The sequence below is a fragment of the Rhinatrema bivittatum genome, chromosome 18, assembly GCF_901001135.1.
Source record: "Rhinatrema bivittatum chromosome 18, aRhiBiv1.1, whole genome shotgun sequence".
In the NCBI taxonomy this organism is placed as follows: domain Eukaryota; kingdom Metazoa; phylum Chordata; class Amphibia; order Gymnophiona; family Rhinatrematidae; genus Rhinatrema; species Rhinatrema bivittatum.
The window spans coordinates 19,867,455-19,882,695 of NC_042632.1; the positions used below are offsets into that span (position 1 = coordinate 19,867,455).

General features: G+C 38.8%; 1 protein-coding gene across 1 annotated transcript in view; it reads right to left on the bottom strand.

Annotated features, from left to right (window-relative positions):
- TENM2 (teneurin transmembrane protein 2) overlaps positions 1–15,241 on the bottom strand; it is a 2,776,334-nt gene that overhangs the window by 2,208,025 nt on the left and 553,068 nt on the right. The window contains exon 3 of the mRNA XM_029583832.1: positions 3,520–3,825. Within this exon, the coding sequence (XP_029439692.1) occupies positions 3,520–3,745 (226 nt within the window). The 5' untranslated portion in view covers positions 3,746–3,825. The remainder of the gene's footprint in view (positions 1–3,519; positions 3,826–15,241) is intronic.

The window sequence follows — 15,241 nt, forward strand, 5'->3', positions numbered from 1 at the left end:
TTTCCCTTTGCTCTGCATTTGCAGATACTAGTAGCGGGGATGGTGTTCCCAGCATGCCAGTCTTCCTTGCAAGCACACACAGAAGCCAGGTAGGAGCAGTGGCATTAGCACGCCAAGGTACCAAGGGCCAAGGAATCATCAGCGATGGTGAGGACCAAGGGAGCAGGACGACATAAAAACACACACACACACACCCCTCCCCCAAGGCACCACAAGAGGGGAAAATGCAATATGAAAACCCAAAATCTCGACAAGGGACAAGCAACATGAACATTGGCATAAACATCCCAAGGCACGAACAGCAAAGGCAAGGCAGAAAGCACAGTGGCAACCACACAAGACGTTGAGCGAGAGAGTAAGACAGCAAGATGGAGAGTGTAGTGCAAGGCAGCATGACAGGGGTACCCAGATACCAAGGCATCCAAGAGAAAAGCAAGGGAGATTACACTTTTTTTATGAATTTTTTTTTTTAGACAAACACCCCTGTGCACCCCGTACAAAAACAGGCAAAAAGGAGCAAGATGGGCAGCTATAGCAGCACCAGCAGCAAATAGAGGTATACATAGAGGGGCAAGGGAGGAAAAGTTTTGTTTTTTGTTTTTAATGCTTTTATTGCTGGGACCAAAACAACTTAAGTGAAACCAAGAGAAGCAGGGCAGGAGGAAGAGACCTGGCAGCTACAGCAATGGCAACAACATAGCAAGGTGCAGAGGATAAAAAAATGTGCTTCGGTTCAGTGTGGCCTGTATTGAAGCCTCCTGTCACTCACATGGAAATTCAGGAAAAGCAGGCCCCTCGGAGATCGCAGCTCTGTCCATCCCGGGTCCTGCTCTCTCCTGACGGGGCTGATTCACCTGGCAAGGGAAAAGGCTGCACGGACACACAACCACACTAATGCCAGCAAAGAAATTAAAAGGGCCAAAGTGGTAGGAGCTGAGACAAGTTATTTTTCCAATAGTAGTAATTTGAAATAGTTAGAAATGAGTCTGCAACATTTTTTTCCTACAGCGCCTATTTTAGTACCCGATTTTCCTGCAGCTTTCTGCATCAGGGCTTTTATGCGGGTATTGGCACATGCATTAAGTATTCTGGGATTTCTTTTGCATGTGTGTATCTGATTTGCATGCCATTCCCTTATTACATCTCGCAGAGGCACCTGCTTTTTCCATGAGTGCTAAAAAAAAAAAAATTGGCGCAGAAAAATAGTGTCGATTTCAGCATGGGTCTAATTACATCAGTCCCTATGATTGCAGGGTACTGGAAGGAGCTGCGGTGCATGGTACCTGGCTGAGGTCAGTCACTGCAATGCCCTGGATAATTTTCTTGAGATGGATATTAAAAAAAAATTTTTTAAAAAGGCATAAACTGGAGGTACATGGTATCAGTCCAGATCATAACCCTGATGCAGTCTCAGCTGCAACTGTGCTCTCTCTTTGAACTTCTAGGTATCTGCTACTACCTTACAATGAAAAATATTTCTCATGCACTTGTTTAGAAAACAAAATGAAGTATTACCTCACAACATATTTCTTTATAAATTTGAAAGACAGGATGTCAAACAATATCAACCATGAAATCTCAGTAAGGGATATCAGTTTATTAGTGCATATAATATTAATTCTAAGCATGAATCCCTCAATTTTTATGAATGATCATATCAAGCTTAACAGTACAATGCTGCGAGAAGAATGCATGTCTTCATTTTCTTTACACAATGGTTAGCATACTAGTCATGTGGCTTGTCATTTTATTTATTAGATTTGTATTGCACACCCTTGCAGTTACCTTGGAGTGCATTAAAAATTCAAAACATTTTCATTTAATTTCAGCATTTATCTGTAAAACAGAGTATTTTGATGCAATAAAGCCAAGCAAAAGCTGACTTGGGTATACTTTTACATACCATAAGATAACAGAGGTGGTGAATTCTAGACTTGAATGAAGACAGATGGGACAGTTTTTCAGAATATTTAAAATAAATACTCATTCACACAATGATTCTAGTCTATGACTTTACTACATATTTCAGTTATCCTGACAATTCAACAGAAACATGCCAATTTTGTATTCAGGTATTAGCTTTCATTATTTGTATTTAGCTTTGTCTTTTATATGAAGTCCTGCCCAAGTCACCTCACGACAACAAGTACTAAGATAAAGCAGTGCATAAGAAGAGAAGGGATATATGATAAATGCATGGAAATGGAAATAGATTAGTTAAACTAATGAGTTAGGTATTGGGATAGGCAAGCGTGAAAAGCTTAGATCTTAAGTGAGTTTCTGAGAGTGTATCTTATATTCAGTATTTTTGTTCTTTGAGCTCGTATAGTAATGACAGCAGATAAAGACCAAAATGGCTCAGCTAGTCTGCCCAGCAAGTGATTTATTTTTTATTTTTCAATTAGCAGCAACTGCCACTTCTTGCAGGTTACCCCAAGCCTTCTGCTAAGAGTAGTAACCGCTGCTCCATGCAGGCTACCCCAAGCAGAAAAAGAAATTTTTGTTGTAATAGAAAACTTACCTCATTTCCTCCTTTTCATTCTCAGACCTTTGGGAATCCTCGGCATTTGTCCCACGCTGGCGTTTACCTCATTGAAAAGGCGGTGGATGCATGGAATGCCCTCCCGGAAGAAGAGAAGACAAGAACGGCAATGGAATTCAAAAGGGCATGCGACAAACACAGAGGAGCCCTAAAGACTTGAGAATGAAAACTTTTCTTTTACTACTAAAGTTTATTTTTCTGATTGGGGTAGCCTGCATGGAGCAGCAGTTGCTGCTACTCAAAAAAAAAAAAACAACAAAAAAAACCAAAACTTGCTGGTCAGACTAGATTTACTATAAGAGCTCAAAGAACAAAAATACTTAACATAAGATACCTTCTCACAAACTCACTTAATATCCAAGCTTTTCACACTTGCTTATCCCAATACCCAATTCATTAGTTTAACTAATCTATTTCTATTTCCATGTATTTATCATATGACCCCCCTCTCTTATTATACATTGCTTTATCTCTTAGTACTTGTTGTCATGAGGTGACTTGGGCAGGACTTCATATAAAAGACAAAAATAAATATAAATAATAATGAAAGCTAATACCAGAATACAAAATAGGCATGTTTGGCTAGCAAGAAAGACAAAAGCTCAGTGGAGAAGCACCTGCTGTTTATTCATTAACTTAATAGTTCTGGTAACAATACTAGTGGCACTGATAAATTATATTGCATATGATTAGCATTTGCCAGTAATTCCTGAATGTTAAATGACATGATAAACAGGTATAACTGGGTAGAAAACAGCTTAAAAAGACTTTACTACATTACAAAGTGAGAATAACATTTGTATTTAAACCTGACATGGAAGGCAGTGGTATCTACATGTAAATGAAAACAAGAAATCATACACAACCTACATTAGCTCAAATTAAAAAAAAAACCTCCCCTATACTCCAAGTTAACATAATATATCCACGCAGCATCGATGTGAGAAAGGCAATACCTAAGCTTAGTGAAAACGTACCTTGCCTTGGGAATTCCTCCGACTCCCTGTGAACTAGGTCAGAAACACGATTTCCATAGTGTACCCTGGCATCGTGGTCATAGGCCTTCAAAGTCTCGCTTGAGCTATAGGATTTCTGAGTGGGCACTCTGCAGTCCTCGCTGTCCAGAGATGAGCTTGTGTAGCGGCACTCCTTCCCACACCGGCCCTTGCTCAAAGAACGCTGCCTTCTATCTTTTATATCCATTATTTTAACTCAGATACTGAAGGTGGTGGGAAAGGTTTCGGGAAAGCAGGTTATGATCTTACCGCGGGATCTTCTCCCACCTAAAAAAAAAACATAAGGGAGAAAAACCACTGTATATTAGAATGCACATATTTATGTTTCAGCTTCTCTGCATTTCGAGTATTAGAACTATTTCATTCAGAGGATATGTTCCTGTCAAAGACATTTAAGAGTCATAAAAAAAAGGGCAAAGATACAAACAGCACAATGGTTGCTTCATTGAAATGCAATTTTGCGGAATACAATTAATCTCTTATTGTTGATATTTATCAGTTGTAAAGAAAAAAAAACGATTAATATTTCTTGGTTTGATATTAAGAGAGTGTCAAAGAGGTGACAATAACTTTTAAGATGTTTTTTGATAGAGTTGATTTCTTTCTCAAGTTTTAAAAGCATTTTAGATAATATAAAATAGTTAAGAATAGAAGGGTCAACTCTGCAGATTCATTTCTCCAGTCAAGAAAAAAATAAATGGATATTTATTTTTGTTTTTTTTACATTTTTAAATTTTTAAAAAATTATTTTACACTTTTTCTCATCTGACTTCCTTCATGCAGCCAGGTATATTCTTTTGGAGTATATTCAATACTTTGTAAAAGATATCAGTACACCATCATTCTGATTTAGACTTATTGCAAGGTCTTATTGCAAAGAAACTACAGAAGAATAACACTTTTTTTTTAATCCAAACTACACAAAATTCTGAATTGTGGTAAGCTTTCCAGGGCATTTCAGGGCTTGCTACCTCCACAGTCTGCCACATTAAGGACATTTACAACCTCCAATGTTTCCCTATTAATTCAACAGCTGCAAGGATAATACTTCAACAAAATGTTTACTCCCATTGTTCTGCCTACACAGCATATTTGAATGTATGAGTTTCTTTAGTATACTGCTGCCGGCATCAATTTATGTCATTGCTTCGCATAAGTTCTCTACATGTAGTACTAAACCTCCGCATTGGTTAGTGTTTAAATGTTGCTGAGCAGCTGATTGGATCTGTTCCTATTTGCTCCCCCTTTGCCTATGTTCTCTTGCTTCTTCCTATTGGTCTGATGCTCCTTGGAACCTCCGGGAGGCCTTACTTCCTGCTGATAGTTCATTCTGGAACTGAACAAGCTTACAACTTTCTAGGATTCTCTGCGGGATCTTAGAAGCATCACTCTTTTCACCTTGCTTCCTTCCTTTCCTTCCAACTGCTGGTTTCTGTTATCTACTGGCAGTTGCAACTTCTTCTACGGCTGCAGTTGTCTGCCTTTGATTGAGCTCGCAAGTTTTTCATCATAGCTTGCGAGGGCCGCTGTCTGTGCAGTTATCTTCAATACCATGCCATTCATGGGAAATGTCAAACGGTTTATCATTCAACAAATGTTTTGGCATTAAGATCTGAGTTCTCTCTGACTTTGGAAGCTAAAAAATGGAAGAGGTTTAACATTCTGAATAGGCTCCCAAGCTAGGACAATTGGGAGCTCAGGACAGAACGGTGAAATGTGTGTGAAATTAAAGGCATTCTTAATCAAGGATTACTAGAGATCTGGTTGTATACACTTGTTTTCAGAGTAAAGTAAAGCATAGACTATGAATAACTGCTTGTCCAAAACAACTTTCTGTTGTGCAAGTCCTTTGCTCAGCTTGGGATCACTTTCATATCCCCCCTTTCTGTGATTTTATCAGTAGTTTGAAAAGTAGCCTAGAGTCTGTGAGCTGTAATCTGATACTGCCATAGTTCATCTTTACCTTAAAGCATGGATGGATCCCGCCAAATAGAAAACTTGCTCAGTGAAAATGCAAATTAGTTTACCCTATCAGGTTTCATTGCTATTGCTTGTAAACAGAAGCATGTCTTATCAGCAAAAGCACTGTAGAAATGTGAAACTGACAAAGCCAGTTACCTAAAGAAAATTAATAGCATGTGGGAAGAGTCCAACTCTGATACACATAAGCTTACTTGTGCTTCCAGTATAGAAGAAATTCAACAAGCCATAAACTAACTCAAGTGCAGTTATAAATGTTATCAAATTCAAACAAATAGAAGCCTTACATTTCTTGCAAGAATAAATACAAAAGTATTGAAGAAAGATCTGTGTGAGGGCTTTGATCTAGAATATGATAATCTAGTGCAAAACACTTTTGAACAAGCACAGCAAAAAATTGAGAACGTAAAGGAAACTGAGTCCCAGCAGTATGGCATTTCTAAATGCTCTGCCAAGTCTTCAATGATGCTGAAATCAGCCTGCTCAAGCCTGTCCTCAGCAAGTGTAGCTGCTGCCCAGGCACATGGAGAAGCAGAAGCTTCACAGGTCCATGCTGTCTTCCGTAAACAAAGGACCACTATAAAGTTAGCTAGAGCCAGAATTGAAGAGGATGTGTATCAGTTCTTGCTACACGCAAGAAAACTTTTGTTTGTAGTTCACCTTCTCACAGAAGTTAATGTTCAAAGGAACTGCACATGAATAATTAGCATATATGCACATAAGTAGCTTTTGCTCTTGTATATGCTATTTTATAAATATCAAAAGTAGTCGTGTATTTTCAGACTCGCACGCACATATCCCTGGGCAATTAAGGGGTAGCCTAGGAGAATTCCATGGAATGACCAAGAGGAATGCATATAAGTTATTTTATAAGAAATTTATGCAAATACATTAGGTTACTTATTTGCAGAATGTTACACCTGCTAATTATCTAGCGCAAATAGAGACATTCATCTGTTATCTGCTATTGTTGGGTGGGAGGTCTGGGTGGAAGGAGTACAGGTGACATACTAGAAGGGTATCAAACTGTAGATGGACTGGGTGAACTGGTAGAGGTATTAGCAGACAGGCGATTTCAATTACATGCATATTTTTTTTTAAATGTACCTACTTCCAGTGTTTTATATGAACAAGTTCATATAAATATATGAATTTTTCATACATACAATGTGTCTACATTTATAAAACAGGTAGAAAATGTGCTTTCAATGCATTGCTGATATTCATGCATAGTGAGACATATGCGTATTTTATGATTTGTGCAGACCAGGTATATGCAAGTTACAAAATACTATAATAGATCTCTGCATGCATATGGGGCTGTGCAGAGTTGTTTGAAAGTTATCCTCTTGGGTTCCAGTAGCTCTCCTGCTTCTCAGCACCAACACAAACAGCCAGGCTAACTTTTACACCCTTTTGACTGAAGACTGAACCAAGCGAGAAATGGAACTGAGCACTCTGTACTGAATATAATAATATTATTTAACATGACCATGCTATTTTATGAGCAGTTTTGACGTCATGCATAGTACTAACCTGGGTATACTATCTGGATACTTATTTATCACCTACATGTTAAAACTTATTGTATAGATCATTGAATTTTACCATGCAGTTTTTATTGAAGAGCACACTAAAGTTTTTAGCACAAATTTTATTGCAGAGGCCTCCAAGTCTTGAAAGCAGAAATAGATTGATTTCACAGCTGTAACTATACCATTTGCTATATCAATTTTTCTGTTACATTCTGAACCTCCTAATTGCGCAAAAGACTGTGCAAACTTCCTAGAAGCACCCTAACCTGCCTACATAACTAAAGATTGCTGTTAGCTATCAGTTTTCATAAAATATTTAAAATGCTTCATTAATTCATTTTAGATTACAGGCTTGAATAACAATCCTCCACTCTAAAAAGGGCACTTACTGTCAGCTAATATCCTGACTGGGTTAAAATTCCTATAGGCCAAATTTTACCTGACAGTATATGCCCTGTCTATTAGAAATTGTAGGTTAAGCATTAAATAAAATAGAGCTTTATTCTAAGAAAAATCATATCACTCTTGTTTAGTCAGTTAAAAATCAACTAGTTTTTTCAGTGGCAGAAATTATTCCTTTGCATGTTATGTCACAGAGAAAGTTTGCAGAGCAGGTGTCATCTACCTCTAAAAAAACAGTTTCAAAAAATGATCTGAACCCAGAACAAATGCAGACTCTCTCTCTCTCATATGCAAATAACCTAACCTGGGGTTTAACAATGACAATGCACTGGTGTAGACCACAACTGATTGATATAACATTGTCATTCTGAGTAAGATATAAAGCCTGGCAGACACCATTGGCACTCTGATCATCGATGTCTAGTGTTTAATATACAATTTGTTTTCTGTTTTTAAGTGTGCACTAAAATTTTTTTGCATATAATGAATCCCCCCCCCCCCCCCAAAGAAAATAAAAAATTTGGCTGCACATCCCTAATAAATGATGCTGCAACAGCAGTACTAAGTAGTACTGACATTTCATATATATATATATATACACACATACGCCAAAAAACTCAAATAGGAGAAAGAAAAAAGCACATGAACAATTATACAAATTCTACAACAAAAAAGTAAATATTTAAAACAATTTTTTATTCAAAAAGTAACCTCATTAGAACAAATTACATACACTCATCCTTAAATATTCCCTAAAATACTTATACATATTTCTTAAAACACATTAGATATGTATTTGCTATTCATTATTATATTTACAAATCTAAGCAAAACTCACTAATCACACTCACTAATGAACATTCTAACAGAGCATCTCTTGTTCTACTGTATATAACAAAAAACATTAATTAAATATCATATGGGTGTGGAGTTCTAATTTCCGGATGTTATGGTGTCCCTCAGGATTCCTACAAATGTCAAATTGTAATGTCCAGATGATACGATGTCCCGTCCCAACAAGGCCCTTGTTTCGCTGATCCTGTTTCCTCAGGGGAACTTTCAGAGGGAACAATCAGCAGCGAATTGAACAAAACATAACTGCAATAGATCTCATCTCTCTCCCACCTTGTCACCATGGGGGGAGATGGAAATGAAACTGGGTTTGAAATTGCCACACGGCTAGGTAAATGAATTTCTGATCAGCAACCCCACTGTTGCCCATAAACGCACCACTATAATTCCTGCTTCAAACCTACATTAAAGACTCTAATCCAACGGTAAATATCCAAACTCAGGAGGTAACCGAGCTTCAATCTTCACAACACTCTGGGTCTTTCTGTCAGAACCCAGTGACATCAACTGTATGAACTCCCAGAGGTTCTCCTCCCTCAGTTGAGGTCGCTCTGGGTTCTGATATATTTGACTGAATAGGGAAGGAAGTGAGACAGCACACATTGCTGGTCCATACTCTTGTGACTGGTGAAGTGTCTCTCAGTGGTGTTTTTCTGGTTCTTCTTCTCCTGCATAGCTTGGAATGCTTTCCTATTCTGGGTAAGGCTAAGAGGAAAGAAAAACATGTTTCCCAGTTCACACCCAGTGATTGTATGGTGGCTTCTCTGTGTTTTGAGATTTTCAGAGATTTTGTGAAGTTTTGTTTTGGGAGGACATTTTTTTGACCACCCTTCCTGCCTAAGAGTGGAGTGGAGTAGGAAAGAGTTTTTGACAGCCTCATTCTTCCTAATAGAGCCTCCTCTGATGTGCTTCCTGAAAGGCATGGGGGTAACATGCATGGATTTGGGGTTTCATGTGGGAATTTAATATACTTTCGGTGGATGTGCATAAAATTGCTACTGGGAAGACTAGATATGCCTTTTTTGGTCTTTATCTGATGTCAGAAATTATGTTTTGCAGGTAAACAGGACTGCAGAACAGAGAAAATACAATAACGAGCTATATCATGGCATTTACCTGCCTTTTATTACTTCCATTTACTTCTATAGCACCAGAACACTTTCATATTGCTGTACAGAATGCCCATGAGGGAGTCTCTGCTCCTTGGAGCTGACAATCTAGTTAAGAAACAAAAGATAAGAAAAGAGGATTTAGGAAATTTATTACATGAAAGATGGTTAATTATTATACTATCAGGAAAAGCCAAGGTTTAAGATTTTTAAATTAGCCATGAGAAGGTGGGTTTTTAGGTTTTAAATATGGCCAAAGATGTAGCCTGATAAATTGACCTTTCTTGCTTTGAAGCATGAAAAATGTTATGCAAAAAAAAAAAAAAGTCACTCCCCCTCCAAAAAAATAAAGGAGGCAAGAAATCAGGAAGAAAATCTAGGAAGCACTGAAAAGAGAATCATGAAAAAAAAAAAAAATCCAAATATTGCAGAAGGGTTTTAAAGGAAGCAGCAGCAGTGATGCAGATTCTTTCCAAAGTAAATCCTGACACTGGGCGAGGGCACAATATTTTCTGGAAATCTCCAGACTTTACACCAGGAGCTTTCATGCGGTTCCTTTGCACATTAGAAAACGTAACACAATTAACAACCGATTCTGAGCCACATTCAGAGACATTAACTGCCAGTAAAAGCTTGCTAAATCTCGCTGTTCATGTGGCAGTTATAAAACCCGAGCATTTGGCTCAGGGCATCCAATTATCAATGTGGGTAATTATCACTGCTATGCGGTGGGGGGGGGGGGGGGGAGACTATCCATTAAATAGTTATTGCAGCCTCTGGTAGATGGTCAGAAAGTTTGCGGACATTCTGGAGAAATCCGTTCATTATTATAGAAATATCAGAATTATTCCAATTTCCTTTTAACTTTACTCCATGAATTTCTTTTGTTCTTCTGTAGTATTTTCTCATCTCTCCCTTAAATATCCATCCAGTCCTGCTTATCCCCTATACCTGCCTGTTAAAATGGAGGACCTGCAAATGTTTTCATATATATTTTATATATCCTGGGCAGCTTAAGAAAATTAATCTCTATTGGCATTTTTCTAAATTTTAGTGGTCTGTATTGATCCATTTTGAGAAAGAGACCTTAGATGTCCTGGAAATTTACATCTTTAATAGTCCATTAGCTTTATAAAGATATAATCTTTACTGAGCCATTTGGAATTTTTTCTTTTAACTAGTTTTATATTTCGTAGGCAAACCTGGATTTATTTGATGTTTTCAATATCATGTTTGCCCTCACCTCCAAGCAGAATTCCTGTGATATCTCTTCCAGTGGCAGGAAATTATATTTAATGTAGTCATTGTCCATAATCAATGTTATTCTACAGACAAGAGTCATTCCTGTGACCAGCAGCATGGAAGAATATTTTACTTTATCATTGAACATTTCAATTTTACTGAATATTTTTCTGTACAGATGCCAATGATCAGTCATTTCCAAGATTTAAGTCTTTCCTATACTGACATATTGGGTCAGACTGAGAATCCATCAAGCTCAATCTATTTCCAACCATGCCCAATCCAGTTCACAAGTATCTGGCAGGATCCCAGACAGTAGTCAGATCCCAATCAGTTAATGCCCAGGGATAAGTAGTGAGTTTACCCAAGTCTATCTGGTTAATAACAGTTTATGGACTTTTCCAAACACTTCTTCAAACTTTTTAAACCCAGCTATGCTGGCTGCTTTACCACATCCTCCAACTATGAGTTCCAAAGTTGAATTGCGTATACATGTATTTTCTCCAATTTTAATATCTCGGCTTAGGCAATTAATACATTTTTCTTAAAGCTAACAAAATATGCGCTTCTTACTAGTTTCATGGAACGTCCCCTAGTTTTTATATTTGAAAGAATAAATAATCCATTCACATTTACCCATTGAAGTCCTCTCATGATTTCATAGACCTATCATATCCCCCCCCCCCCCCCCCCAGTCCTAACCTCTTTAGCAATTCTCATAGTGGAGTCATTCCATCCCCTTTATCCATTTTGGTTGCTTGTCTCTGTACCTCTTCCATTTCAAATACATATCTTCTCAAATGCGGCAAACGGAACTGCACACAGCACTAGGTGCAATCTTCACAGAGGTATTATGACACTCAATTTTATTCAACCACTAGGCAAGCAGAGGACAAGACACCAATGAGGAAATCCAAATAATATAGGGGTGAGTCAAATGAGGTGAATCATCAACAGGCCCAAAGGCTGTAATGTAGTAGAAGATGACTTTATTCTCTCAATATAGTTGTCATGCAGACATAACTTGTAGATAAATAGAGTAGCAAAATAGTTGTCCCCTGACACGGCCATGTTTTGCACTGGCTGCATTGGGAGGGATAGAACAGATCAATGGTGATCTTCTCCAATGCAGTTGTAAGGCCAATCTAAACAAACATAAAAAAGAAGTTGATGATATAGAGGCAAACCCCTGCAAAGAGGTTACAAAAACAAATATTGAAAGTAAAGAAATAATATAATAAAAAGTAAGGAAATAATGTAAAGAAGTGTTGAGAAGAATATAGAAATGCAGATGTATAAAAAGAAAAAAACTGTTATATTAAGAAATATAAACAACTAATGAACCAGGGTGACAATTCCAAACAACAACAGAATGCACAAAAAAAAAAAAGAGGACTCCCTTGAAACTTTGTATCCTGAATTACAAAGTTATTTTGGTCCTTTTGTCTCTTCACCTCCCTTCCCATCTCCTTTAATTTTGCCCCATTACCGTTCATACTGTATCTTTTTCCAACCCTGTATACAATTTCCTTGCCATCACCCTGTTTATCTCCCCGCAAAACTTATACACCCTGCACTCAATTTTATTCTCCATTCCTTTCTTTTCCTAACATTTGATTTGGAATAATCCCTCTTCCCTTTGCCAGACAGACAGACATTCTTGTGCCCTTCCTCCAGCTCTGTGCAGAGGAACAAGTGGCTGTGACACATCATGTCAGTTTTCTGCTCTTGGAAATTAAGACAACTACCCACACTTGTTTCCATTCTATTATTCTATTTATTTTCCCTCAAAACAGACAGTAGAAAGTTATCAAAACATCTGAGAGACCTAAATCATAAACTTAAGGATTTTGATTTGTAAGTTGTTTATGAGACCTTCACTTTCCCATCCCTTTCCAAGCTAATATATTGTTTTCCCCCTTTATCTTATGCTTCTTTAATTGCATTACAGCCAAAAACAAAATCTAATTCCATATATCTGAGTAGGCACTTCAGGAAGCCTTTCCTTTCAATGGTCTCATTTATCTCAAATTTACAATTTAGAAGGTGGCAGATAAGATCATCTCAAACGTTCATGAAAAATAAACTAGAGAAGAATGTGTCAAAAAATGGGGGATAACAAGCAAAAGGTGGTGACAAAGCAGTGGCTAAGACCAGAGGGATGCTGGGGTGCAATAAAAGAGGCAGATCCATGGTGAAGCTTCACCTGGAATACTGTCTTCAGTTGTGGAGGCCTCATCTCAATAACGATAAGGACAGAATGGAAGAGGTGCAGAGAAAGGAACCCAAAATGTGGGATCTGTGTAGAAATCCATAACAAATGAGACTGAAGGACCTTGGTACATATGCCCTGGGAGAGAGAAGAGACAGGGGAGATATGATTATAGACCTTCAAATACCTAAAAGGAATCGATGTGCAAAAATCATCCTTTCCAATGGAAAGGAAGCTGCAAAACTAGAGATCACAGTATGAAGCCCCAAGGGGGAAGACAAAAACAATGTCAGGAAATATTTCTTCATTGAAAAGGTGATTGATGCATGGAATGTTCTCCCGGATGAGGTGAAGACAAGTGTTACAGGGACATCAGTGCCATCATCAATAAGACCAAGGTGAGCCCTTGTTTTAGAGAGAATATGTTGGTTCCATTCAAATTCAGCTCCTCTCTTTGAGTCGTCTAGAATGGCTATCCCCCTGAAAGTCTATTTAGAAGCTCTCCTGAGTGAGCTCAAGAGGCAATCCCTTTGGGTTTCAAAGAGGGCAGAGGTGTAGAGAAGTTTAGCTTTTGTTGTTTTGCAGGCCCAGTCAGCAAAAGCAGACTAGCCTAGCCTGTGGGTCCTGACCAGGGTCGGGAGGCATTTCCTTCCAGTCTACTCACTAGCTAGTTGGGATAGCCCTACAGGTTGTTTTTGTGGGTTTTGAGATTTTTCATGGTAGGAGCCTTGTGAGACACCTAGGCCTTACTTGGGATCAGGAATTGGGGAACCCGGTGTCTGGGACACCCAGGGATAGGGAGACCGGCCCTTCATACCCTCAATGAGGAAGGGGGTGACAGTGACCTGCTGCAAATAATAACTCTGGTGTTAATATTGTTCTTTTGGGGGAAGAAAGCATTTTGTTAGAAGATCCAAGAGGACATTTGGTAGCCCCTTCCTTCCTGTCAGAGGTAAGAGAACTGCTTGTTTCAAGGAGGATCCCTCCCATCTGAGATCCAAGAGAGAGTACTAGAGAGACTGTGTCACAACAGAGATCCAGAAGATCTGCTAACCGTGAGTAAAGGAAGGCAACATCTTTGGTGTTTCTTCACCCTGAGAGAGAGAAAGGGAGGATTTTCTTTCTGTGCCACAGACTATTTAGCAAGTTATCTGTTTTGGATGGGGTTTTGCCCAGCTTAAAAGACTCTGCCATTCAGGGAGCTCCACTTAATCCAAGTGAGTTTTTCCTGGTTCAGATACAAGTGAGTCCTGCACAGATAAAGAAAGACTGTAAAGAAATTGAGAAGATCATTCTGTGGTGCTGCAGTTTGAGTTTTGTGCCATTCATCATCAGTATTAACAGTAAAGACTTATTTTGGCCACTACCAAACAACTCCAGAGCATTTATTTTACACTCACTGAACCCACATAAAAAAACAGACATCCTCCACAGGGAAATTATACAGGACCTGTCACATCGGGACCCCCAGTTAAAAGAATCCACACCTTGGGAAGTAAGGGAGAAAGGGCTAGCCAGGGTCCCTTCCCCAAACAGCATAAATAACTTTATGGCCTCACCTGTGCTAGACCTGCACACTAGGGTGGTGTTGCACAAGAATGGCAATGAAATTCAAAAGAGCATGGAACAAACACAAAGGATCCCTGCAGGCTAGAGAATGGAAATGAATAAATGGGGTAACTTTACTATTACATCTAAAATTTACATTTCTACTTGGAGGTAGCCTTCAGGGAGTGGCAGTTGCCACTATCCTTAACACCAAGGTGAGCAAACTGGGAGGTGCCCCCCCCCCCCCCAGGTGGTTTGAACAATCCTGAAGGGAGGCAAACTGGCTGTTCAATTGGGGAAGATAAAAATGGCTATGCTATTGAGTGTTGTTACAAGCTCAGGAGGGAAAGGGGCTGCCAGAACATAGTGAAATCATTGTAAGTATGCCATGGTTTAACCATGCATCTCACTTCATGGGCCAGGGAAAGGCGGATCCAGGCCAGGGAGGCGGATCCAGGAAGGCAGCAGAACTGGACACTGCCCCAGATGATCTGCCATCCTCAGGCCTCAGCCTGCTAGGAATACCTGCTGCTGCTGCCGCCGAGCCCCTAACCAAGGAAAGAGATCATAGCTGTTGCCCACCGGTAGAAAAGACGAGAAAACTAAGAAAAATACAGAGAGAAAAATAGGATAAATTAAGTGAAACAGTAAAAAAGAAAAAAAAATAGTTGAGCACAGAGCGACGAAGGTTTTCCCAGCTTCTAAACTATTTTGACTGACAGTTAAGCTTTTGAAAAATTTCAAGCTTTTATCATTGTGGTATGTGGCCTGTGTGTCTGGGTGTTGTGTGAAGAGTATGTCTC